Source organism: Molossus molossus, unplaced genomic scaffold (assembly GCF_014108415.1).
Source record: "Molossus molossus isolate mMolMol1 unplaced genomic scaffold, mMolMol1.p scaffold_m16_p_3, whole genome shotgun sequence".
In the NCBI taxonomy this organism is placed as follows: Eukaryota; Metazoa; Chordata; class Mammalia; order Chiroptera; family Molossidae; genus Molossus; species Molossus molossus.
In genome coordinates this window covers 38,580,087-38,607,262 of record NW_023425366.1, presented here as the reverse complement: position 1 = coordinate 38,607,262, position 27,176 = coordinate 38,580,087, and the positions used below count along the sequence as shown (strand labels likewise).

Genomic DNA, 27,176 nt, shown 5'->3' with positions numbered 1-27,176 from the left:
AGCAGCCGTGCTCGGGGACCTTCTTCAGGGCCCCTCAATCTCATCAGATGCAGACACACTTTGGGTAGTCCTCACGGCACCCCCTAGAGGAGGATGAGCTCAGTCGTAAGGTCACACGGCCCATCTCCGAATCCTGGCATTGAGCCTACTGGCCGGGCACATGGTGCACCTCAGCATGAACTGGGACGGTGACAGCTGTCTCGAAGGTGTGTTAGAGGATTGGAAATAATCTCCCTAAAGTCCCAGGACTAAAGTCCAGAGTCTCGTCTTCCACCACATCACATCATGGCAGTTACATGGCACATATCATGTGATGCGATCTCATGTGAGAACATGTCATGTGATACACATGTTAGATCATGTGGGCACATGATGTGGGCACATGTCACATAGTGCAGCATCACATGTGATCTCATGTTCTTTGTAGTGTGTCAACTTTCTGTTTTAATTTCTTCTGAAACATCATAGGTAGGACCAGTGTGGGAACATTCAGGCAGAAAAAGAACTGAAATATTCTCCCTAACACACCTTTCACAGAGCAGGTTTCCCAGTTATCTGCAGGGCGCTGATTCCTCTGCCTTTGGGGGAGCCTGGGATTTCAAATCTGTCCCTCAGCACACTGAAAAGAGTAGTTTCACTCTCACATGAATGTATACCTTGTGAGCCTCAAGTAAGCACCTTCAAAGCCTTTGGATAGCGACGTTTTCTATGAACAAAAGCTTTCTTTAATGGGAGCCGCAGTGGAGAGCTGTGCACTTTGGGAGTGTATACCCTTCCGCATCCTTAGCCTCGCACAGCTGGGAGTGGTGCTTCGCTCTCCGTTTTGCAATGAAACATCTGCGGGTCAAGGCCAAGGGTACTTATGGGGTTGGCAGGGCCAGGACTTGAACCTGGAAATTCAACCCTCTGCTTTTTCTGCCTTGCCACAGCAAATTCAGACAGCCCAACCCCCATCACCAGAGAAGGCATCTTCACCAGCTCATGACGCTCTGGGAGAAAGCCTCTGTTGGGGAACATTCCTAAAGTGCTTAGGACAGATTCACTCTGGGGCCCCATGGTTTGGCTGGTTATTTCCCTACAAGCATTGTAATTTTGTTAGCATCCTGGTAGAGTATTTCACCTTGAGAAACCAAAATCCACTCACCGTCATGGGATGTGACACGTGCCGTCAGCTCTCTGAATGAGGCACCCCAGATGTGTGCATTATTAGGAAAAGCATCAGCAGAATCTTGTTACTGCAGGTGTGTTACAAGAAGCCACATGTTCTGTGGGTGCACTTTATAAATGCACCACCACCAGACTCTTAGGTACACGAACATCTTAAAATCGGAAAGGATGTTGGTTGTCATTCGTCCGACCTTTGCAATGAAGGATGTTGGTTGTCATCCATCCAACACTTAACCTGGGAGCGCAAAAGAATAGCATATGGTTCCTGCCTTCAAAGAGACACACATAGGAACCCAATTTACCACAGCTTCCAGCATAAGACAAGTACACAGTGCTGGGAAGGAGCTGCATTCTCAGCCAGGGAAGGGGACATCGGCGTGTTCTGCGTCCTGGAGGAGGCTGGGTTCAGACAAGAAGGGAAAGACTCTCCAGGTAGAAGGAAGAGTACACACAACCCCAGGGCAGCCAGTCACTTTCTGGTGGCGCTGACAGAGGCAGAAGAGTGAGGACGAGAGTCAGTGTGAAGGGAGAAGGCCCCCTGGGCCAGAAGAGCATGCTGACCTCAGTGGCAGTGGACAGAGGCCAGGGTGGTGGCAAGAAGACAGTTCTGAGACTTCAGCAGCTTCCCTTACCTGGAGGTGCTGACGGACAAGACTGGTCCATCACAGTGAGGCCTGATTGCCCACTTCCAACTGATAAGCAGTTAGAGTCCTCAGGAGGCAGAAGGTTCATGTGTGTCAAGTCAGAACTCCTGAGTTCTAGAGACAGGAGGATTTGGGTGAGGACGTCTCATTGAAAGATGGAGAAACTCATCCTGGAAGAGATTTAACCTGCAGTGGTTAACATATCTATCTTTCTGTCTCCAGGAAGGAGGTACGGGACCTGGGGCTGGTCATCCTGGTAGACGCACGCAAGAGTGTGGCCACCCCTGCCCTTTCCCAGGCCCTGGCAGCTCTGCAGGTGAGTTGGGGTCACTCCTGTCCTCGGTGCCTGAGCGTCTCAGGGCTCTGTGGGCCATGAGCACAGAGGCCTCTTGAAAGTAGTGTCCAGCCCATACCTGGTCGTCACCACACACCTTAACATCAGAACCAAGAGGATCAGCCTGTGTAGGTGTTCTGATGTTATGTTCCGGCTCAGCAGGAAGGATAACGACCCTGTCCCTTCATAGCATGTCCATATCAAACCTCTGGCTAAATCAGGGTGCAGAGGTATGCACATGACCTGCCAGTTCTGGACCTTGGGTGCCCAGGACTTCTGAGGGGCATCTGGGACGGGTTCAAGGAAGGTTGTCCAGCAGGTTCATGGTCCCCCCAGGAAGACCCCATCCTGGATTTAGATTCATGAGTAAAATCCACAGAGAATTGGGGAGTCCATGGAATGGGGACAAAGGAACCACTGAAATATTTCAGGGACCCAGGGCCAGACAGGAGCCTGAGAACATCAGTCTCCCTTGGACGTGTGTAGACAGGGCCCTTGTGTGCCAAGAGCTATGCTGGGATCTGGAGTGTCAGAGGCTCCTGGAAGCTTCTGCAGCTGTCCCAGCTGCTCCCTGAGCTAAATCTGTGTCCTGTGTCCTGTGTTCTGTGCAGAGACAAAACAGGTCACTGTTCTCACCTGGGTCCTTAAGTTTAGGGATGCCAAATGCAAGTTCTTCCCAGGAAAGACTCAGGGACAGAGGCTGGGGTGAGTATGAATGCAAGTGTTGGGGCCCTGGGGGCTTGGCCAGAGAGACCTAGGGAGGTAATGGAAACCTCCAGGTAGGAGACATGAGGCCCGGAGCTGAGGCCAGGCAGTGGGGCGGACCCAGTTAGCAGGAGCAGGGACGCCCCTGATTAGGGCACCTGGGTGGCGGTGCTGCTCCTGGCCTGACAGGAAGGAAAGCCAGGGCGCGGATTCTGGGAGCGGAACGAAGGCCGCCGGCCCCCGGCACTGCCGAGAGGAGACCCAGGGCCAACCTCACGGGTGAAGTCTGCACTTCAGAGGGACGTCCCCGCACAGTCTGAGCTTTCTCACATTGCATTCCTTTAAAGCCCAAAGTATCTCCTCCGACACAGGACAGGTTTGACATGCCAAAGTTCAGTTTCCGCAAGACATTCCAGAAGCACAGGATCTCCTGGGTGTTCATATTCCCTGCTGTCAAGCAGCTGCTGGGCTCACAAGTCAGAAACCAGGATGTCATCCAGTTTGGTTTCATATTCTGCTCAAGGCTTGGAAATTCCTTTGAGATTCTGGTCTTCCTTAATTACATGCAATTTTATATAAGAGTAAAGTCTGAGAAATTGCCAAGTGAAGTTTTTTAAGAAAATAGGAAGAGGACTGCTTTTCAGAAAGATTTTGAGGGAAGTTCTGTTTAAAGATGGAATGGAAGTGTTGAGCTTTTAGATTTTGCTAAAAGATTGTTAATCTGAAATTCCGAGTTGGCTATAACCCAACTGGACAATAAAGCAACATTTGTTTATCTCTCAGAAATGCATTTCTCTAAAAGTAGTGGTTGAAGTGGGTGTGCCTGCGGTAATAACATCAGGTCAGCACCCATATAAATAGCAACTTGAGAGAAAAACAACTTTGTTTTTCCTCCAAAACCAAACTAAAATGTCACCATTGATTAAAGATTTTGAAAAATGTAACCAGAAATTTTAATCAAATTCCTAGAAATCCTTTCATTTGCTTCATGCAACTTGTTGGGAAAAACTATATAATCATGAAAGACCTGTGAGAGCTACCAGACCTGGGTACCACCCCGGAAGTCCTGGCTGGGTGTCATGTAGCAGCAGGTGTACCCGTAACCCACGTGGGTTTCAGACACTCAGATCTAGTGTCCTTGTGGAAGCCTTGATGAACCTCAGAGGCCAAAGCAGACAGCGGCTCGTGGCCCCACCCACAGAAGCCCCTCTGGAGGGTCCTGACCTATCCCCCCCTTATGGGGACCCAGTCCCCAACACTCACCCTTGTCTACAGGCAGCCCCTGCCTCCTCTGGTCAGTGCTGAGAGCTGCAAAAGGGACTGACTGGGGCTCACTGGGGCTGGCAATGCTCACCCAGCTGGGCCAGCCCTCCCCTCCCTTCCTGTGTGTTTCTTCCACCTTCAGCCCCAGGTGGTGGCCGAGGGCCTGTAGGGGAGACCATTCTGGTTCTCACTCCATCTGTTAGGTGCCCTGCCTCCCTTGCCAGCCCTGATTCATAGCCCTTAATTCAGAGTCAGTAAGTTGTGTCCATAATGGTCACTTTCCCCATTAACTGTCCAGGAGAATATCTGTGATGAAGGTTTGAAATTTGTATTCAGAGAAAGTCTGGAAATCCAGCAACTTGCTTCAGGACCCAGGACAGCACCTTTCCTGGCTAGCAGGTGGTGTTCCAGCTGCAATCTCCCCATGGGGTCTCCTCCTGTCTGAGCTGCATGGCTAGGGCCCCCAAGGCTGTGGGTTAGTGCTGGGGCACCTTTCATAGCTGTAAAGGGCTTGGAGAACTCTGATAGCAGCTTGTCATTCTTAGGCCAGTACTGAGACGTGAGGTGCAGATGCTGGGCAGAAATGAGGGCAGAACCCCAGGCAAGTGCAAGGTGAGACCAAAATCACATGTGTACCGGCATGGTATCGCCACCTTCCCCTCCACAATGTCCCTGCCTGTGACCGACCAGTGGCACTGGTTTTGTGAGAAGTTATCTGGGTACCAACATGAGCCACCTGTTGGTTCTCTTGCTGCACCGTTATATGTGTGTTGTGTGTGGGACCAGGAGCAAAGCAGGGCCATACAACCAGCAAGATGCTGATGCACAGGCTCTTCCTGAAGCCAGAGGACTGCTGTGTCTTCTACTTCTCTGGCATCCAATAACAACTCGAAAACTAAGTGCCCAGACTCAGAGATGAGTGAGCCCTTCATTGGATGTCTACTCAGCAATAGCACTTCCTACTGTACATGAGGCTCAGGAGGTCCTGTCTGGCCCTAGAGCCCTTCAGTTGTCCATCTGAGTTCTCAGCAGATTGGACAGAGTCAGCCCAGAACCACTTATTGTTTTTTTTGTTTGTTTTTTTGGGTTTTTTTTGTAAGAATACCCCCTTCCCAGCATTTCTTTTTGTTCAGACCTTAAATCCTGTGCCACTCAAGTCCCACGGGTGGACAAGGGGAGACTAAGACCAGAGTAAGTCTTACTTTTTTTTTCTCACCTGAGGATATTTTTCTACTTATTTTCTGATAGAGTGGGAGGGAGGGGGAGAGAGAGACACACAGAGAAACATTGAAGTGATAGAGCCACATTGACTGGTAGCCTTCTGCACGACCTGACCAGGGCCTGGGACAAACCGCAACCGAGGTACATGCCCGTGACCGGAATCGAAACTGCGACTCACTGGCCCCTCTCCACTCACACACCTGCAAAGCAGAAGCTGGGAGCTGTAACGTTTTATAGCAGGTGAATCTTCTAAGGAACTTCATACTGGTTTCCTAGAGGGGTCCAATCCACTGTAACTATTCCACAGTACTTACATCAGACTGCGTGAGGCCTTGACGCTTGAGTCTGGCACAGGTCCCCACCTCTGCTGCCCCTGGCTGGGGGGGGAGGCAACAGCAAGATTTGTGATTTATGTGAGAAGAGTGGAAATTAGCTGGACTTTTTTAATCTTTACATGAGGATATTTTTCTGTTTATCTTCAGATAGAGAGGGAGGGAGGGAGGGAGGGAGAGAGGGAGAGAGGGAGAGAAACATTGATGTGAGAGAGACACATCATCTGGTTGCCTCCTCCACAACCCCGACCAGGGCTGGGGACGAACCACAACCGAGGTACTTGCCCTTGACCGGAATCGAATTTGCGACTCTTTGGTCCATGAGCTAACACTCTAACCACTGAGGCAAACCGGCCGGGACAAATTAGCTGGAATTTAAGGGTCATGTTTTTGTTTTTAATTTCACTTTTGAGGAATATACAAAAGTAGGTAAATTCTTCCACACAGGGCAAAAATATATCTCTTTTTCATAACTACCTCAAGTAACTATACTTAAAATTTATTAAATTATTAAAGTTAAAATATTAAAAGTGGTTCATTATGAAAGGAAATAATGATTTACACTAATTTAGGTAATTGTCATAAAGCATTGACTTTGTTCTCACTTACCTGAGAATTAATATTAATTTTCTTTGCAATAAAACAGATCTCAATAGTAAAAATTCACTTAAATAGGAATATATGAGAAATATAAAACACTTTGCAAAACTGTAGTTTTAATGTATAACTTAAAAGTTTAGCTATACACCCTGGCCAGTTTGGCTCAGCGGTTAGAGCATCGGCCCAAGGACCAGTGAGTCGCAGGTTCGATTCTGGTCACGGGCATGTACCTCGGTTGCGGTTTGTCCCAGGCCCTGGTCAGGTCACGCAGAAGGCTACCAGTCAGTGTGTCTCTCTCTCCCCCTCCCTCCCACTCTAATCTGATAAGTAGAAAAATATCCTCAGGTGATAAAAAAAAAAAAAGTTTAGCTACACTGAGTGAGAGAAATAGAACTAGAATAGGGAAGCAACAGTGGTTTTTTTTGGGGGGGGGGGTTTCTATGGTTTATTTATTCAACAAATATTTATAAAATGCCATCCACAAGATGCCACTTAACAAAAGTACAAGTATATAAGATTAAGTTAAGATATCAGTTAGTTATGAGGCCCATTCAGTAAGTTCATTTCAAAATAAGGGATTACCTAAAACCTGGTTATCACACTATAAGAATCTTTGAAAAAGTAAAGCTTTAGAGAATATGAATGAAGTGCTATGTAAATAAAAACATTGTATTGCTAAATTATTTAGCCTTAATATAATCTAGCAAACAGAAACAAAGGTTTGATTGAAGTCATAAACATGTCAAAAAATAGGATTTTCAACCAATAGGGTTAGAATAATTGGACATCCATATGTATAAGAAAGGGAAAAAATCTTCCACCCATGCTTCATAATATATACAAAAATTAATTACAAATGGATCATACACCTACATGTAAAATCTAAAACTACAGCCCAGCCGGTGTAGCTCAGTGGTTGAGCGTTGACCACCACCAAGAGGTTGCCAGTTCAATTTCTCGGTCAGGGCACATGCCCAGGTTGTGGGCCAAATCCCCCGTGGGAGGCATGCAGGAGGCAGCCAATTGAAGTTCTCCCTCATTGATGTTTTTCTCTCTCTCTCTTTCTCTCCCTTCCTCTTTCTCTCAAATCAATAAAGAAAAAATATTTTGTTTTAAGTCTAAAACTACCAAACCACCAGAAGAACACCTAGGAGGAAATCTTCATGACCTTGGTTTAGGCAAAGATTTCTTACCTATGGCCCCAATAGCATAATTCATAAAAGGGAAAAGAAATGATGAATTAGACTTCATTAAAATTTAAAACTTATCAAAGGACACTGTTACTAAAATGAAAATACATGCTATGGACTGTGAAAAATATTTGCAAAACACATATCTGATAAAGGACTGGTACCCGGAATATATAAAGTCTCAAAAATCAATAATAAGAAAACAACCCAATAAAATATGGGCAGAAGATTTGAATATAACTTCACCAATGAGGATGTATGAATAGTAAATAATCACATGAAAATATTTTTAATATCACTAGTCATTGGAAAACTGCAACTTAAAACCAAAACGAGATAACACACATACCACAACAATAAAACTTGACAAGAAGTGCTTGGTATTGCTGGTAGAAATGCAGAATGGTCCAGCCACTCTGGAAAACAGTGAGCCCGTTCTTCAGATGTTGAACATAAACTTATCATAGGACCTAGCAATCCCACTGCTAGCTATTTACTCAAGAGAAATGAAAACATGTTCACACAATGTTTACAGTGGCTTTACTAATGATTGCCGAAAGCTCGGAACAATCTAATGTCCGTCAACTGGTAAGTGGGACAACAAAGTGTTGTACACTCATGCGGTGGAATACTACTCAACAATAAAAAGGGATGAACTGCTGATACTCACAACATGAATGAATTTCAAATGCGTTATGCTATGTGAAGGAAGCCAGTACTGTGTGATTCCATTTATATGAGAACTAAAAAATGCAAATTTACTGAGACAGAAAACAGATTATTGTTTGCCAAAGGCCTGGGGGCTTGACTGCAAAGAAGCATGAGGAAATTTGGGGGAGGTGCTAAACTGTTCTATAGCTTCATAGTGATGGTAGACACATGACTATAAGTTATATCAAAACTTAGAGAACTGTACACTAAAAAGTGAATTTTATTATATGTAAACTACAGTCAACAAACCTGATTGCATTAAATCATTCATAAGGGCAAGTAATTTACATTCAGAGCAAAGGCAACTGCATTTTTTGCATTTTAGGTATTTTGGGAAAATATCAAAGTGGAAGTAGCACCAATCAAAATTGGACAATTCTATTAACTCCATGAATTTAAAAATTAGAAAGCTGATTAATATTTCTTTTTTACTTTTTCAGAACACATCTCCCTCCATAATTCATAATATTTTGCTGTTGGTGGATAAAGAATCAGCATTCAGACCTGACAAGGATGTAGCAATTCAGGTAATGGTTTTTGACCCTCAGCATTAGAAGTGACTTTGAGTGATGCATGAAATTAAATATTAAGGCACCCAGACGAGTAAAACATGTGAAAGAATTTATGTAAGTTCTAGTCTCACCCACAAAGGACCCTGGAGACCTGTCTCTGACCCTTCAGTTCTTGCAGGAGCTGTGCAAAGCCTAACATCAGAACTCTTTGAAAATCTGATCTTTCTTCTCCACCTCAGCTGTTTTCTTTCCTTCGCTTTCTTCTTACTTCTTTCTCTTTTACCTGAAAACTTCTTTATTTTGCCTTCTTTCTTGAAAGATATTTTCACTAGATATAGAATTTGGGCTTCACGGTAGTTTTTCTGTTTGTTTTTCCAGCACGTTAAAGATGTTGTTCTGTTGTTTTCTTTGCCTCCCTATTTTCTGATGAAAAAGTCATAGTAATTCAAGTAATTGTTCATCCATGGCAATGTCACTTTCCTCTGGCTCCTTTCAATATTTTCTCTTTCTTTTCAGCAAATCGACTATAATGTGATTAGGTACAGTTTTCTTTATATTTATCCTGTTAGGTATGGCTGAAAGTTTTTGTCTATCACCAAATTTAGAAAGTTTTCAGTCATTATTTCTTGAAATTTTTTCCTGCTTGATTCCCTCCTTTCTTTCCAGGATTTCAATGACACATACTGACGTCATCTCATAGGTCTCAGAATGCGTTTTTTAAAACATTTTTTTCCTCTGTTCTTTAGATCAGATTGATCCCACTGATTTAGCTGCAAGGTCACTGAGTCTATACCCTCATCTCTAGTCAGCTATTAATCCCATCTAGTGAATTTTTAAATTCAGATATTGTCTTTTTCAGCTATAAAATTTCCAGTGGGTTTTTAAATATATTTTCTGTATCTCTTCTGAGATTTCCTATCCTCTCATTAATTATAAGCATTTTCCCTTTACATCATTGAGCATAGTTATAACAGTTACTTTAAAGTACTTGTCTAATAATTCCAACATCTAGGTTTTCTCTGGGTTGACTTCTGTTGAGAATGAGTCACATTTTCCTGATTCTTCATGTGTCAAGTAATTTTGGATGGTATTCTAGACATTGTGAATATTCTGTTGTAAAGACTCTGGATTCTGTTATAAACCTCCACACAGTGCTATTTTAGCATGAATTTAACTTGGTTAGACTCAAAATGAAAATCATCCCTTGCATAGGCCCAGTTCAGTTCATTTTTCCTTCAGTTTTTTGGGGTCCTCTCTATGCACACATGGTTCAGGGTCAGAGTTTACAGATACCTGGAGCTCCCCAGCTTTCTCCCCTGTGAGAATTGATCTTCACTTTCCACCCCGTTTGTCCTCTGGTTCTTTGGGCCAGAAAGATGTCAGTTTTCTGCTAGAGCTTCAGCCACTCCAGTCTCACCATTGGCGGCCTTTCTTCCGGCCAGAGCCACAAAAATGGGGTGCTTCCTTCATCTGGTTCCTTCATCCAGGTTTCAGTCGCTCACAATAAACCCGGCTTTGTTCCCCCTTCACAGCTTTCAGACAGTTGTCCTTGCACTTTGTCCAGAGTTTGTGGCTTCGTCTGAGAAGGGTCAACCCTGCCATACCAAAAGTAGAACTTCCTCTGTTCCTTCCTCTGCCTGCCTTTTTCTTTCTCCCCTTAATCATCTTGCCCTTGCTTTTTTCCTAGTTTTTTCCCCTTTTTTTTTTGTCTTTCCTTAATTGGGGCTTTTTCTTCATTTCTCTTTGCCACCCTCTCCTTTCATTTCTTCCCACTTTCATTCCTGTGTCCAACCACACAAAGTGCATTAGTGGCACCAGCAAGGGTGCAGAGCTGAGCCCGTCGATGGCAGTTCTCCCGGAACGAGCCATTCCAGCGGTGTTTCCCTCTCCTCGGCAGTGTGAGGTGGTGGGCTCCCTGAAGGCCCTGCACAAGTTTGTCGACAGCTCCCAGCTGACCGCAGACCTCGAAGGCTCCTTTCCCTACAGCCACAGTGACTGGATCTGCTTCCGTAGGGTAAGGAGCAGCTCACAGTGGCTGCGTGTGTCGTAGTCACCAGGGGACTCCTCCTAGTGGGTGTTTTTACCCAGATCTGAAAGGTCATCACCAACCCTGGCCTCACACCTTTCACAGTTGCCATTTGTAGTCTGTTTCTAACAGCCATGCTGCATGGGCTTAAGAATCCACTGAATCCAGCCCTGGGCAGGGAGGGTGCTGCTCCCGTGCCTCTGTAGACACCCAGACGTCGCTGGGTGACACTGTGACAGGCTTACTACCTGGGAACAGTTTACATGTGGGAACTCCCAGCTGCTTACTTCGGTGTCTAACAGAATGTGTCTTTGTTGTCTCGTCCTCTCAAACCACAACAGAAAATGGAGCCCTTTACCGCAAGCTGCCAGGATGCCATTGCTTTCCTGCAAAATGTAGTTGGCTCCCTGAACACCCACAGGACCCTAAGCACAGCGCAGGTGGGTCCTTGGTACTTTATTTTATTTTACTTTATTTGACAGGTGGAAACACACAAGTTTAGCCAAAATTTGAAGAAGAATATTTGGTTTCACCATCATTCATAGCAGAGATTCTCAAACCCTTTAGATTTGTTGATCCCTTTCAGTTAGCAAACGACTTCCAAAGGACCGCTTCTTCCCCGCAGGAGGTCACAGAGGTAATCAGTGAGCACAAGGCCATAATGAAGCAAGTCCTGGAAGACACACTGCTGGTCACCCTCCGCCTGGAAGGGGGCACTGTGCTGGCACAGCTGAGGAGGAAAGAGCCCGGGGCCAGCGAGGACAGCCGGTGAGTGTCCGTGCTGGGCAGGTGGGGTGAAGCGCAGCCTTCTGCCCCCCAGGGGAAGCCATCTCTGTCACAGGCAGCATCTCCAAGGGGCCCAGACCTCCATTCCTCTGACAGACATGCGTGACTAGACCAGAGCTTGTCTCATCTGAGGACTCCAAGGAAAAACTAGCCGATTCCTTGGAATGCTCAAGTGGAAGACAAAACTCATCACAGCGGGATTCAGCAGTCACGGTGCTTCCTCTGTCCTGGGGTGCTGTGTCCACCCACCCACATGTCAGTCCCACCTCTGAGGTGCCTACATACATGTGGCCAGCAGGTGTCACCGCTTATGGGCATGTCAAGTTCCTGCCCTGGCCATGGGCCGCATCTGGGGCTTCCTTTTCTGTCAGACGTGAAGGACATGAGAAGAATGCAGTTGTGGTTTTTAAGTAGGTTGTCACCAACAGCATACTCCTAAGGGGACGGCCTGTGAGCAAGCCAGTGATCAGGACACCAGACAGCTGCCTTCTCTTCCAGAGACAGCATGGAGGCTGCCTCCCGGCTGTACGACCAAGTGGATGAAGAGGTCCACAGGCTGGTCCTCACCTCCAACAAGTGTCTACAGGAGCTGGAGCGACTACGGGAACTGAGGACACTCCAGGAGGAAGGTGACCAGGTCAGTGCTCCAGGAGGGAGGTGACCAGGTTAATGCTCCAGTCAGAGGAGCCAAATGGGAAAAATATTTTAAAACTCTGCCTCTTGAAATAACCAGTGTTAATACTCAAGATGTTATAACCGAGACTTTCCTCCCTGTATACATACATATAATGTTTTCAAAAGCTTGTACAGTCATGTGTTGCTTAGTGATGGGGATACATTCTGAGAAATGCATGGTCAGGCGATTTCGCCATTGTGAGAACATCACAGAGGCGCTAACACAGACCTGGGCACACAGCCCACTGCACACCTAGATTCTGTGGTACAGCTTAGTGTTCCTAGGCTACCAGCCTGTACATCCTGTTACTGTGCAGAACAACATGACATTAATCGAACACAAGAGAAAATGATGCAAAAAGACATGGTAAACACGAGATGAATGAGCCCAGCAAAACATGGCTACTGTTTTACAGCAAACTTTTTTATGAGTAGAAAGGGTTCACTCTAAAATCATGATTCAAGTATAGTATAGTAAACACATGAACCAGTAACATAGTTGTTTATTATCATAATCAAGTATTATGTACTGTACATAACTATACGTGCTACACTTTTTTTTAATCCTCATCTGAGGATATGTTTCCATTTACTTTCAGATAGAGTGGAAGGGAAGGAGAGAGAGAGAGAGAGAGAGAGAAACATTGACGTGAGAGAGACACAGTTGGTTGCCTCTTGCACAACCCTGACCAGGGCTGGGGATGGACAGCAACTGAGGTACATGCCCTTGACTGGAATCGAACCTGTGACTCTTTGATCCGCAAGCTGATGGCTCTAACCGCTGAGCAAAACTGGCCAAGGCTGTATTTGCTACACTTTCATACGACTGACAGCACAGTGGGCTTGTTTACACCAGCATCAGCACAAACACCTGAGTAATACCTTGTGCTATTGCCTAGTGATGTCACAGCTATGACGTCACTAGGTGATAGGAATTTTCAGCTCCGTTGTAATCTTAGGGGACCACCATCGTATTTGCAGTCTTTTGGTGACTGAAACGTCATTATACTGCGCACAACTACATACTTTTAAGTAAAATCCTTATTATTTTATCAGCCACTCTCTCCATGTAAATAATGTGAGGACAGGAGCCTGCACAGCCAGGTATGTAGGGCAAGGTGAAGAGTGACTGGAAAATGTCTCTCGATCTCTGAGTTGTCAGATCACCTCAGAGTAGTCAGGGTGGGAGGATCACCACTGGCAGGGGGGTTCCCAGTGCAGCCAGCAGGCACGGTGGGGTGGGGACACTGTATTTTCTTCTCCTTGGTCTCCCCACAACCATCCCCAGCTCCAGTTATGGACCAGCGTAGGGAGGTGGCAGGGGCAGGAGACTGTCAGCACATCCAGGGCAAGGCAGGTACAGACAGGAGGTGAGTCAGCTCACCAGGTCCCTTGGTGGTGGCAGCCCGGAGCATGGCTGACTTGGGACACCCCAAGCTAAAGGGACTGCCCTGCCTGGGTCACCTCTGACCTGTGGGACATCCTGTGGAGTCTCCTCTTCCTCCTTCTCCTCTATCTTCTGGGGTCCATTCTCTGTCCTGTGGTTCTCCTCTCTGTCCTCTCTGTCCTGTGGGTCCTCCTCTCTGTCCTGTGGGGTCTCTTCTCTGTCCTGTACGGGTCCTCTCTGTTCTGTGGGGATTGCTATTTCCCATTCGCCAAGTTTTCCTCTTTTTTTTCTGTTGTTTTGAGCAGAATACCCACCAGAGAAAGGGATGGTGGGATGAACATCTCTGAGACTGCATATCTGATCATGTCTTTTTCCGCCTTCACATTTCACGGCAGCTTTCATCTCCCTCCCGAATTTGGTGGCACAGTTTCGTGTCTGTTAGTGTCATTTGCTGCGGTAGAGTCCTTCTCTGTTCTGCTTTTGACCTTGGTCTGGGCCTGGTTTTATCTCACTGGACGCCTGTTCACCTCTGGTTTCCTCAGGACACTTTGGCCCCAGTGACCAGAGGGCTGAGGTTCCTCCTTTGGCCAGAAGATCTCTCTTCTCTGGGATCTCCTGTTGTCTTTGATGAGCTCTCCTGTTTTCTAGAATTCCACACTTCCAGCTGGTTCACCAGTTTTTCTCCTGTTTTGTTTTCCATATCATTGGCTTTTTTGCTCTACTTTCCATGTAGATTTTCTCAGCTTTATCTTCTAACCTCATGTGAGTGTTTCTGCCTCTGCTATAACATTTTTCATTTCCATGGAGTTTTGTTTGTCTGTTTCCTGAATGTCCCTTCTTCATGGCACCCTGCTCGACGTGCTCTCCGGCTCTCTGCAGCCACCCCTGGGCCTCGCTGCCTGCTCAGGACTCGCACGGCCCGCCCACAGCCTGCCCCCTTCCCAGCCCCGCTGCGCCCCCAACCTTTTTGCCTCAGAGGTTTGCTAAAGCGTCAATGTTTCAGAGGGAGCAAAATTAGATATACTTAATCTGCCTTTACCCAAAACTAGATACATTTTAACCTAAAAATAGGGTCATTCTATACACAGTGTGTTTAATTTTTTTTTTTACCTAAGAAATGCATGGACATTATGGAAGAATTAGAAAATAAATCGTTTTTTATGAAAATATGATCATGGCCCTGGCTTGTGTGGCTCAGTGGGTTGAGTGTCATCCCGTACACCTAAAGGTTGTGGTTTTGGTTCCTGGTCAGAGCGTGTACTGTTTCTCTCTCTCTCCCCGTCCCCTCTAAAAATCAATAAAGTGTGTGTGTATGTGTGTATATGTGTGTGTGTGCACGTGTGTATGTATGTATGTATGTGTGGATATAGATATAGATATAGATATAGATATAGATATAGATATAGATATAGATATAGATATAGATATAGATATATCTCCATCTATCCTCAGGTGAGGATTTTTTTAAAAAGTGTGATCATGCTGCACTCAGCTGCCCCCGACCTGCTTTGTCTGGCACACTGTGCACCTGGCACCTCTGAGCGGCCTGCACCACCCGGGCTCTGCCTTGCTGTTTGCTGTTGTAAACATCACGCTGCCTGCCTCTTTTACTCTTTGTGATTGTTCACTGTGGACAGATTCCTCAGCTCAGGATGGCTGGGCTGGAGCACATTTTTTACACCTTTGGCAAGTGGTCTCAATCAGCCTGCCCAGCTACGCCTCACTCATCTCACAAGTGAAAGTTCCGGATCTCACCAGTGTTTGCATTTGGGATTTTATGCTGCATTTGGGCTTTGTCTTCATGCATTTATTGGTTATTTTTATTTATTCTCTAATAAATTGCATTTTCTGCACTTAGCCAATTTCTCTACTATTTGTAATAGTTTCATTGTATCACTTCTACTGATCCTTTGATTATGTTGCAGATAATTCCTCCAGTTTATAATTTGTCCTTTAACTTTGTTTATGATTTAAATGGCATTTTCTACTTTAAGGTTACAGGATGATTAATATGTTCCATCATAAGAATTTTATGATTTAAATGTTCTCATTTAAATCTTCAAAGCAAATAGAATTTATTTTTTTCACAAGGTTGGAGGGGGCGCTCTGCCTCGCGCTGCTGGCCGTTTCTGCTCTGATGTCAGCAGTGCTTCCTTATAAAAATCTTGTCTTGATATTTTTCTCCATGATTCTGTCCACAAAGAATGTACACTCTGGCCCTGGCCGGTTTGGCTCAGCGGTTAGAGCGTCCACCTGCGGTCCGGAGAGACCCGGGTTCGGTTCCCGCTAAGGGCATGTACCTTGGTTGCAGTTTGTCCCCGGCCCTGGTTGGTCGTGCGGGTGGCAGCCACTCGATGTGTCCCTTTCACATCGATGTTTCCCTCTCTCTCTGTTCCTCTCTCTCCCTCCCACTCTGTCTGTACAAAAAATGGAAAAATGTCCTCGGGTGAGGATAAAAAAAAAAAAAAAAAAGAATGTGCACTCTGATCTCCCTCCTCTGCCTGTATATCTGGGATCACTAAGTTCAATCCTTGTCATGGGTGCAGCCTGATCACACTGTTTTTAATAACAGGCGTCTCTTCTTGGGCAGCTAACAGCCAGGGGTCCCTGGCCTTGCTCTCCAATGAGAACTGTGCATGAAAAAGAAGCATTTCCCTGTGATATGTTCAGTATCAACCTTGTGACATTGCCATAGGATTTGTCTCTAAAATGAGACCCTGGACCTCGTCACACTGTGAGGCGCAGGCAGGGCTGCCATCAGCCCCTCTGTCACACCCAGGCAGTCCCTGGATGCCAAGCACCACCAGCCTGAAGAATATTTCTGGGGTATGTTTAGCATAGTAAGAAGTTTCAAAACTGAAAGTTCTAGATCTATTGTTCAATTATCTCAATTTCCATTTCCAAACAATGAAAAGAGTTATAAACACGCCTTTACTTGGCCCTCGCTGCTGTGTGGTTACTCAGGACGTGTTCCAGGGGAATGCAGTGTTGGCATCAGGACGAGGACTGCCATATGCTGAAATGAGTGAGCCAGCCCCTGAGCGGCGTCTGGTGCCTCCTTCCTCCCTTCGTCCTCCAGCCTGACAGCCTAACTCCTTCACATGTTTAAAAGTAAAATCTTCTTTTCCCATGTAGATCAAATCATGGTTTGAAAAAGAGGAAGAGAAATTCCTGAGCCCCTTGGAGCTGCTTTCTGTTGAGAATGCGACGCTGCAGCAGCAGGAGCTGCAGGCCGGGCACCCCAGGCCCACGGTGGGTGCAGTCCAGCCCTCGCTCCGAAACCCCAGAGTAAGTGCCCAGCTTATGCTGATGGTTGATTCCTTGGGCTACAGCAGTGTTGTCAGAAAGGACTACAGCTGATGGAAAAGAACAACTCGAAGGACACAGAGGAAAGAGTCCAGGACGTCGGGAGGTGTCTGAGTGCCACAGCCGGCCGGGCCGAGTGGAAGGAGGGAGAGTTTGCGCAATGGGTCCGCCAGTCCCAGTTCTGTGAGCTGGTAAGAGGCCCAGCGGAGTTTCTCTCGGGATCCACATGTGCTGCCCATGTCCTTCACTCTCAGACGTTCAGTGAGCACAGGTCTGGGTGGGCCGAGCACTGGGACAGCTGTCCAGCACACACCTGTGACCTCACTAGCAATGTAGAATTGCCTAGCCATTGGGGACGCTGGGGCTAGAGCCCTCGGGAGCACAGCCCCTCTTGACAGCCGGAAGGGTCAGGGAAGGCCGGCACGGGCCAGGGCAGGGGTAGGAGTTCTCTGCCCCCTGTCACAGCCTCTTGGGCTCCCACACCAGGCAGAGAGGTGGAATCACTATCTCCCAGACATCCCGTGGTCCTGGGACACCCCTCATGGTGCTCTTGGGGTCTGTGGAGGAGTTGTCTGCCCTTTGGGTGAGTTTGGACAGCAGCTGCCCCCATGTGTAGAAGGGTTTTCCTCTCGCTTTGGCCATCTGGTTCATCCTGAACCTTGATATGGGTGCCTGGATAGCAGAACAAGTATGACCTGAGTTCACTTGAGCCACCAATTTGTCACATGACATTGGGTGGGGCCTGCAAAGCCATCTGGCCAAGTGAGTGCTTCACTGTACTGACCAGTACCCTCCTTTGCTGTACAGGTGAAGCGGGGGACACTGCGTTGCAGTGAGTGCCTGGAACCCCTGGGCCCAGAGCTGGTTGCAGAGTATTTGAAGAGCTGTCACCAGGATGCCATGGAGGTATCTGCGAGCATGGCGGTGTTGGGCCTAGGCGGCCAGCAGGCTCTGGAACAGTGGCACACCTTGTGGCTACAGTGCCAGCAGACCCGACTCTGTTGCCAGGAGGCCCTTTCTGAGGCTGCCTCGGACCCCAGTGCCCCACCTCCGGGCCAGAGGCCCTTGAAGCGTGAGCTTGTCCAGGGGGCCGAGATGAGGCACTGTGAGCCATCCTGGATCCCCCTCTCTGACCCCGAGGGCCACGCTGGGGAGTGGGCACAGCTGCTCTCCAGCCTCCCTGGAGAAGTCGCTCTGTGTGGGCAGGAGGGTGAGCACCTGGACCCAGGCGTGCATACCCCAGACAGCAGCTCCGCCTGCTCCTCTGAGCCCATCCACAACCCCGGCATCCACCACAGGAAACATCCCCTGAAGAAAATTATGAAGAAAACACTAAGCTTCGAGATTCCACAGCTTGACAGTAACCCCAGGGACTCACACTGGCCAGGCCACACTGGGGTCTTCATCAAAGGCCTAGAGGTGACCAGCACCTTGGCCTCAGAGAAGAAGCCCCCACTGAGACCACGTGCTGAAAGTCCCCTAGTCACTCGGAACCGGAGCCTGTCCTCTCCCTCCAGGATCCACTCCTCTGAGGAGGACAGGAGGAGGCCAGCAGGAAGGTGAGGTGGACGCCCTGTGGCCTTAGGGTCTAGTGGTCAGTGGGGATCTAGAAATGCAAAGCCACCAAATGCACTCTGCACAATAGAAAGTTCGCAGATACTTATCCAGGCTGCCCTGTCCTGCGCAGGCCAGACAGACTCACATTTGACTTTAAGCAAGATACCAGTTACCTCCAGTGTTCAGAACAGAATCGTTGAAAATGTGTTCTTTTTCTTGGCGTGTGGTGACCTGGCACACCCGCTCTGGTGATTAAACAACCAAGTCCAGTCACTTGGAGCCCATTTATAGAAAATTAAAATAAGCAAATTGAGCCCACAATATGAAGAAATTACCTAAAACATTGCTTTAAAAAAATCTCTAAGTGCTGCTGTAAGAAGTGTGTACCCGTTTATTTATTGCCCAAATGAAGGTAGATGTCCATTTTAATGTGTTAATATTTGCGATGTTTGTAAGTGATACTTTTTATTAATTGTTTAGATAACGTGGCAAGAATTCCACCCAGCCCTAGAGCCAGATAGCCACCCTGGCCTGTGTCACAGCACTTCCATGCGGCTGGCCATTTTCACAGTGAGCGTTGCAGCCTGGAGGTCCTAGTTCATTTGCTGGCTTGTCCTGTGTTTCTTCTCCTGCAGAGCAGCTTTAATCTGAACCGAGATGGTTACAAAATACTCTTCTGAAACACACCTTTAAGTTTCAAAACCTTGGGCAGTTACAGTGTATCTTGTTAAAGGTAAAGGTTTCATTTTTACAGTGGTGGGAGCAGCTGCGGTGTATTGCCCTGTGGGCTGGAAGCCATGGGAAGGCAGCAAGGGGTAACACTGGTTTGTGGATGGCCTTCCAGACTCACTATGCTATGTAGAAAGTTTCAGGGCAGCAGAACAAAGGGGTGAAGCCGTCCACTCCAAAGAGCTTCCCCTGGTCACCCAGAGTGGACATTCTGGGTCAGGAAGGGAGCAGGTTTGGAAGCTGTCCTGCCTTTGACCCTGGGGACAGATTCCCTCTCCCATCATTCTCAGGCCACAGACCACCACCCCAAGTTGTGGTAGCAAGGAGTCAACCCACACTCAGAGGGAGCAAGCTCTCCTCAAACTCCAGGGTCCGGAGGTTGGGGGGTGGGGGGGATCATTAAACCAAACCTGTCTTTCTTGAAAACCCAGACCTGCTAGGTGTCCAGAGGGAGTTCCTGTCACCTGGTCAACAGTCATTTCCCCAGAAATGTCTAGCCGTTATGGTCTCATGAGTCAGTTTCTATTTAATTTGGTCCAAATCCCCACACTACCCTCATTTTAATTTTGTGTCTCAGTATTTAAGGAGGACACTTGTTTTCTGTGAGCATTGACGGGAGGTGATTCTCCTCGGCCTGTGCTGTACACCCGGGGCACCTCCAGGCTGTCCAGCAGCAGGTGCCCCCAGCTGGCCAGATGTGCTGACTTTTTAGAAACAATAAGTATTTGTAAATTCTGCTGTGTGTTGATGGGGCGGGGAAGGGCCGAGTTCTTCAGTTCTGCAGTAAACGAGATGTAGTCAGGAACATTTCTGACCACAGGTGTATTTCCATCATTATTCACTTCTAACTTTTTTTTCCAAATTAAAAAAAAAAAAAAAAAAAGTAACATATAACAGCAGAAAAAAATTGCCATTCGCCATTAATGTCATTAGGATTGAGTAATTTAAGAAGGTTGACAATAAGATGCTATCATGGGGGGGAGAAAAGCATTGTGCCTTGTTATTAGTGGGTGGGGACCAGGTCACCCGCAGACCTCTTCTTGGTGTCCTAATGAAGTGCCTTTGGTGCGGTTGCTTGGTAACACGTACATGCTAGCATGCCATACCAGAAGGAGCCCCAGGAGCCCTGGGCTGTGGAAGGAGGTGTCTGCTGCCAACCCCCAAACCCCACTGTTTGTCTCCTAACCGTCCTGGGCCCCGAGGCCCTGCTCTGGTGGTGTCTCTCCCAGCTGCTTCTCTTCAGCCCCTAGGTTGGATGTCACTACAGTTTAAAGGTGTTTTTTCAGAAATCTCTTCTGATAGGTTAGCAGTTGGGGTGCATGAGAAATCTGTTTTCTCATAAATCTCCAGCACAGCCTTCCTTGCACAGGGCTCACTGCTGAAGGTGAAGTCTTACTGAAGGAGGCGCTAACCATGGCCTGGAACCAAGAACCCACAGGACTTGGCTTAGCCAGGGAGCCTGTGAATTTCTCCTTTTCAGTTTCCAAAGTATCTTCATCTGACAAGGCCATGACCAATAACATGGGAACATTCCATGTAACATGCACCTCTCCCCTGTATCTCTTACCTTTTCTTACTCTGCATCAGGGGGCAGCTCCAGATAACCAAGCACGACTCAGGTGTGGGGCATCATTGACAGTATTCACAGCAGAAGACAGAAAACGTAACTGGAAAGATTCTGTGCTGTGCGTACCCCATCCGTGCACCATCCTTGTATTCCTCAGCATCTCGTCCGGTCTCTGTGTCTTCCAGCAGCCGCCTGCAGCACGTAATGGCCGAGATGATCTCCACGGAGAGGGAGTATGTTAGGTCCTTAGGATATGTCGTCGACAACTATTTTCCAGAAATGGAAAGAGTGGACCTGCCGCAGGACCTGCGGGGGAAGCGTGGCGTCATTTTTGGGAACTTGGAGAAGCTCTACGACTTCCACCGCCAGCACTTCCTTGCGGAGCTGGAGCATTGCCGGCACTGCCCCTTGGTCGTGGGGCGTGGCTTTCTGAGACACGTAAGTCCCGCTATGCGGTGGGCAGGGGTGACTGCAGCCAAGCTCGCCCTCAGAGCAGCGGGGTTGGGGGTGCCCTCCCACACTGTAGACCACTGGGAGCCTACAGTCCAGGCTTAGGAACTGTCCCCAGGAGCACAGAAAGACCTGTCAATACACAGTCGCCCAGAATAGACAATAAGCCTGTAGGTACAACAGTGCCAGACATTGTACTCATAGCTCACCCAGTGACACCCTTGTTGAAGGCCACATGGCCTGGGGTTTTCATTTACATCATTTTACTTAATCCTATTGACAGCCCCTCTTCCAAAAGGAATTCCCCAAATCAGTTTGCTTTCTGCACTAAGAAGCCCACAGTTCCTTCACAGTCCTGCCTCTGACCCACCCAGTTCCCCTTCCGGATGGACCCCAGGACCAGCCTGACAAGTTCCTAGAAAACCTGGTCAGGATGCCCAGACTGACTTGAGGAGAGCTGTCCACTCTTGGCCAAGTCTCTTCTCGACTATGAACATGGAAGATCTCCCTGTTGGGGTCTCTGAAAAGATTCTTTCAACAAGTAGTGCACTGTTGTAGGCACTGGGCACCCAAGTGGCTCTGTGCTGTGACAGGTGACACGCTTGCTCAGCATTATTAAATGTAAGAAACCACCAGAAAGCACCATGGATGACAGAAAGGCCACATAATATCTTTTTGGCTATTTTTTAGAGGGTGCTTTTAGCCATAGGTGCAACTTGTATAATGTTTCGTATTTGTGAGAATTTTAAATGTTTCATAATTGTGAGAATTTTGAATGTTTAGATAACTGTGGTTCTTGACCGTTAACAAAAGTTTCAGCACTCCCCATGCCCCTCCCCAGCCTGCCCTGTGAGCGCTCACGCCTCTCCCCCCTACTTCAGACCCGTCCAGAACTCTGGCCTTGCCCCCAGGAGCACCCAGCGTGCTGGGGAAGCTGCCGTGGCCCTAAGGTAGCACTGTGTCCTTTTCTCGTGGCCATGGTGAGAACTGCGCCGCAGGACTGGGGCACAGTACAGGGTCCAGGAGGGCCCCTGCTCAGGCGCATGGTTCCCTCCCCTCTGCAGGAAGAACAGTTTGGCATGTACGCGCTCTACAGCAAGAACAAGCCGCAGTCGGACGCCCTGCTCTGCAGCCATGGTCACGCCTTCTTCAAGGTCATCTCCCAGCCTGCCAGCCTACTACACCACTCCAGGCCTGGCCCAAACTGACTTTGTCCCCTGGCCCTTGCAGGACAAGCAGCGGGCACTGGGTGACAAGATGGATCTGGCCTCCTACCTGCTGAAGCCTGTGCAGCGCATGGGCAAGTATGCACTGCTGCTCCAGGACCTGGTCAAGGAGGCCGGGCGCTGCCCCACCCATGAGCAGGAGCTGGGTGAGCTGAAGGCTGCTGAAGACATGGTTCGCTTCCAGCTGCGCCATGGCAACGATCTGCTGGCCATGGATGCTGTCCGTGGCTGCGACGTAAGTGCCCCGAGGCCCCAACAGGCTGTTGTGGTTCAAGGCTTTGGGTCATCAAGGGGAAGGACGTGCCTGGTTCAGAACTTTTCTGTAGGGAATGTCTTTGAAGCTTAGACCTCCCAGAGTCCTCCACCCAAAGGGGAGAGGGGGTGGAGAGAAGGTCAGTGTCTGGCTTTGGAGCAGCAGCTGTAGGGTGAGAGAGCCAGTGGGCTCCAAATGCTACTTGTCGGCTTACTGGAGCTATTTAAAAACACCTGGATGCATGAAAATTGAGTTGGGCCATTGGGCTTGGAGCTTGGCCTGACTGTTTACAGGCTGGTCTCTCCCGGGGGCCAAACCTGGTGTCCACATCCCCGACACTGTGGCATGGCAGGACTACATGGTCCTCTCAGGCAGGACCCCCTGTCTCTGATTGTCAGGCGGCTACAGAATTTTCAGATCTCAGTGGAAGTGTGGGTGCCTTGCTAAGAACAGCATTGAGTTTCAAGATGACAACAGAGCAACAAACTGCAGGGTCGTCACCAAGAACCCGCAGCCCCTCATACTCTCCCAGTGAGCTTGGCGGAGCGAGTGGGACGACTGGTATCTACCCAGCATCCTCAGGCATTACCCAGAACAGGGCTGTGCCCTGAGGGAAGGGCGTAGGGGAGACATCCCAATGGTGTCTGTCACTCGGGATACATCCACAGAGAGCGCCAGCCTGGCTGGGCACTGCAGCTATACCCCCGAGTATCGGCCCACGTCTCAGCTCAGAGGGATCTCCATGGTGTGGGACGGCTCAGGTGTGGAATTCATAATGTGACTCCTGAGGCCACCACATTGGGCGTTTATGCAGTGACCGAGACTTGGGCACTTCAACAGGGGGGTTTCCATTAAAATGAACAAAAGGACTTTGAAGTGGAAATTTAAATAAAATTGAAGACAGGTGCTTTTACTGTAACATCCATGCAGATGAGCAGGAACATGGGCACAAGGAAACCCCAGCCTGAGAGTTTTGCACCCAATTCCAGTGTGAGGTTTTCTCCCACACATCCAAGCAATTCTCGGACACCAGCTGGATTTTCTGCAATTCAGCTCACTTCGGAACCAATCTACCCTTTGATGGCATCAGACCCCACAAGTTAAAGGCTCAGTCCCACAAGATTCCTCCCCATCCTACTTCAGACGCCAGTCATAAGTCCAGGTTCTCACCTGTTCTTTTGACCAACCAGCTATAAATGGGAGGTTCCCATGACCCCCTCCTGGGTTCCATTAATTTGCTAGAGCAGCTCACAGAACTCAGGGAAACATCTCACTTACTGGATCAGCAGTTTATTATAAAGGATACAATTCAGGAACAGCCAGATGGAAGAGATGCACAGGGCAAGGTGTGGGAAAAGAGTCTGGAGTGTCTCCACATCTTCACCTGCTCACCAACAGGAAGCTCTGCAAACCCATCCTTTTGGGGTTTGGGGCAGGTCTTGTTACATAGGTGTGATTGATCAGATCATTGGCCTTTGGTGTTGACTCAGCCTCCAGCTGCTCCCCCCTCCAGAGATCAGGGTGGGATCAGATCAAACCCATTGGTCCCTGAGGCTTGCTCTGTCCGCAGGTGAATTTGAAGGAGCAGGGTCAGCTGAGATGCCGGGACGAGTTCATCGTTTGCTGTGGAAGAAAGAAGTACCTGAGGCACATCTTCCTTTTTGAAGACCTCATCCTATTTAGCAAGACCAGAAAGGTGGACGGAGGCTACGACATCTACACATATAAGCAATCCTTCAAGGTAATGCACCCACCTCGAGCCTCATGCCGCTGGCCTCGGGCTGGTCCCTGCTTGCCTGCGTGGCAATTGTTCTTTTCTGTGGTTCCTTGGCTGCAATTTTAAAACCTCAGACTCCAAGAGCTTCAAAGCTTTCCTTGTGCTGGTTCGGGGGCTAGAAAACTGTCTCCTCAATCAGCCACTTCATTTTGGGTTTTGATAATAGCGAACACCAGAGGGGCCCAACCCTTAGCAGGTCTGAGGATGGCCCGCCTGCCCCTAAAGGAGGCTTTGAGGGTCAAGAGCTTTGGGGGCTCCTGGGAGGAGCCCATACCCATAACCCCTTACCCACCAGCACCAAGGAACATGTCTGAGGTGTGACAGGTATGTAACCCCACCAGTATGTGACAGCCAGAGGACACCACAGAACCTTCCAGTCCAGCCCCCGTTTCTCCAGTGGGGAAACTGAGGCCCCAAGAGGGAGCCACTGTGGATGGGGTGAGAACTTGATCCATCTCATCCCGTACTAGCCCCTGGCCCTGCCTTGTCCACACCATTTGGTATCTGGGTGAAGGGGCCTCTAGTTGAGGCATTGGGGTCAAAGTGTCAGCCCAAAGTGGTTAGTTGTTCAGAGAGCGTCTCTGTGGTTCTCTCCCGTGCTGTGACTGCAGATGGCTGAAATCGGTTTGACAGAAACTGTCGGGAACAGTGGTGTGAGGTTTGAGATCTGGTTCCGCAGGCGGCGGAAATCCCAGGACTCCTACATTCTCCAGGCGAGCTCTCCAGAGGTCAAGACCATGTGGACTGACATGATAGGGAAGATCCTGTGGCGGCAGGCTCTGAGGAACAGAGGTGGGCGAGAGAGAGCATGAGGCCAGCCCCGTGTCAGGGGCCCGTCCAAGAGGCCCAGACCTGGTGGCCCCTGGGATGCCCCTGTCAGCACCATTTACCAGGAAATGCCTGGATCCATCCCATCAGCCCATAAACACGAGTTTCTCCTTAAAACAAATATAAACAAGAACCCCTTTCCCGCACTGCAGCACCTGCAGAGGAAGGGCTCCCCAACCCCTAAGGCCCATGGGGGTCAGCTATCTGCCCTGCCCTGCATGTCCAGGCCTCCTGACTGACTGGATGCTGGGCTGATGCTCAGCCTGTGTTCTCCCCGCCCCTGAGGAACCCTCCTCAGTAATGCATTCGTCCCTTCTGGGACCCCACCCCCCAGGTTTCTTCCTCCTCATTGTCACCCCTTTGGTCCCTCCTCTGCCCTGATTTAATCACTGGGCACCTCTGTCTACACTCATCCAGTCTGACCACTGCAAATGCCATCTGCATAGCGACCCCTCAACCTGGCCTTCTATGGCAGCTCAGACCCGCGGGCCTGAGGAACCCTCAGGGCTCTAATGACCAAACGGCTAACACAGTCTCAGTGTCTGTACCCTGGCCAGAGCCTTAACCTATCACAGAGATGCCCCACAGTCCCCCACTGCCGCCTTCTTCAAAGCATAGACCACCCTTGAACATGTGTGAACACACACACACAATGCACATGTGCATGCACCCACATGTATGCATACATGTGCATGAGCTCACGCCTCACAAGGCAGCTCTGCTCAGGGTGCTTAGTGGCTCCTTGATCCCCTTGGCGTGGATCCAGACCTTAAGAGGAGCAGGAGGCTCCCCTCCCCAGTCTCCTCTGCTCCTGCCCCTCCCTCTACATCCTCCCACCAACTATAACTATTATCTTTATTTCCTTTCTCTTAGTTCTACTAAGAAGTAATTCATTCTCAGACTCTCACTCTATGCTTAGATCTCCTCTAAGTATTCAAAGACACAAACACCTGTAAAATTGTGTCTTTCTCATGGCCATGTGCCTCCTGGAGGCCTCTGTCCCTCCATGATCTCTGAGAAGCCACTGTGAGGCCAGACCACAAGCATGTGCGTCTGGGAGCCCCAGCACCTTGGCCCCCTCAGAATCACTCTGGGGAGCAGGGTCTGGCCCTGACATGCTTCTGGACTGGACTGACGGTGTCGGGTGCAGAGCACCATCAAGTGTGGTATTAAACCCAAAGAGTTGCTTGGAAAAGTGTGCTACATTCTTCTATTTCAGAAGTCAGAATGCAAGAAATGGTGTCTATGGGGTTAGGCAGCAAACCGTTCCTGGATATCAAGCCCAGCGATGCAGCCATAAGTGATCGGGCTGTCAATTACAACATGAACAGAACAGGTAAGGTGGCCAGAGCCCGCGCCTCACTCTTCTCTGCTAACTGGAATCCAGGCTCCAGAGCTCCAGGGGCGGCACTCAGCACGCAGGCTGACCGCAGGCAGAGGAACCTGGTCAGTCTTCCTGAGGGTCCTGTCTGGTTCTTGTGTCTAGCTGCGCTTCTGAAGCAGAGGCCAGACTGACTTGCCTTCTGTCTCCTTTCAGAGCCAAGAACCCAAGCATCCATAGCTGTGCCCTCCCGTAACCACACCACCCCCTTCAAGAGACCGCACTCCACCATCTCAGACAGCAGCACCTCCTCCTCCAGCAGCCAGTCCTCTGCCGCCCTGCACGTGTCCACCAGCCAAGCCCACTGGCCCTGGTCGTACGACGTCCACGCCTGCATCGAGGAGGACGAGCCGGAGCAGGAGACGGAGAACCAGCCTCCGCTACGTGAGTGCGCCTGTGCGCTGTGGCCATGTGCTCCACGCCCTGACAGCTGATGTGGGTGGGGGCCAGTTTACGTGTTCCTTTGTTTCACTTGATTGTATATACTTCCAACATTTTCAAACAAATTAGAAGTTTTCTTTTATTAAAAAAAAAAAACAACTTTTACTT

At 48.8% G+C, this 27,176-nt stretch overlaps 1 protein-coding gene across 1 annotated transcript in view; it reads left to right on the top strand.

The window, feature by feature from the left end:
- Positions 1–27,176, top strand: part of PLEKHG4B (pleckstrin homology and RhoGEF domain containing G4B) — a 91,937-nt gene that overhangs the window by 61,911 nt on the left and 2,850 nt on the right. Inside the window, exons 6-21 of the mRNA XM_036280815.1 lie at positions 2,034–2,127; positions 8,608–8,694; positions 10,577–10,693; positions 11,047–11,145; positions 11,331–11,473; positions 11,990–12,128; positions 16,689–16,805; positions 16,886–17,050; positions 18,066–18,418; positions 20,898–21,150; positions 22,227–22,316; positions 22,393–22,623; positions 24,212–24,382; positions 25,030–25,210; positions 26,466–26,582; positions 26,784–27,011. Coding sequence (XP_036136708.1) covers positions 2,034–2,127; positions 8,608–8,694; positions 10,577–10,693; positions 11,047–11,145; positions 11,331–11,473; positions 11,990–12,128; positions 16,689–16,805; positions 16,886–17,050; positions 18,066–18,418; positions 20,898–21,150; positions 22,227–22,316; positions 22,393–22,623; positions 24,212–24,382; positions 25,030–25,210; positions 26,466–26,582; positions 26,784–27,011 — 2,585 coding nt within the window. The remainder of the gene's footprint in view (positions 1–2,033; positions 2,128–8,607; positions 8,695–10,576; positions 10,694–11,046; positions 11,146–11,330; positions 11,474–11,989; positions 12,129–16,688; positions 16,806–16,885; positions 17,051–18,065; positions 18,419–20,897; positions 21,151–22,226; positions 22,317–22,392; positions 22,624–24,211; positions 24,383–25,029; positions 25,211–26,465; positions 26,583–26,783; positions 27,012–27,176) is intronic.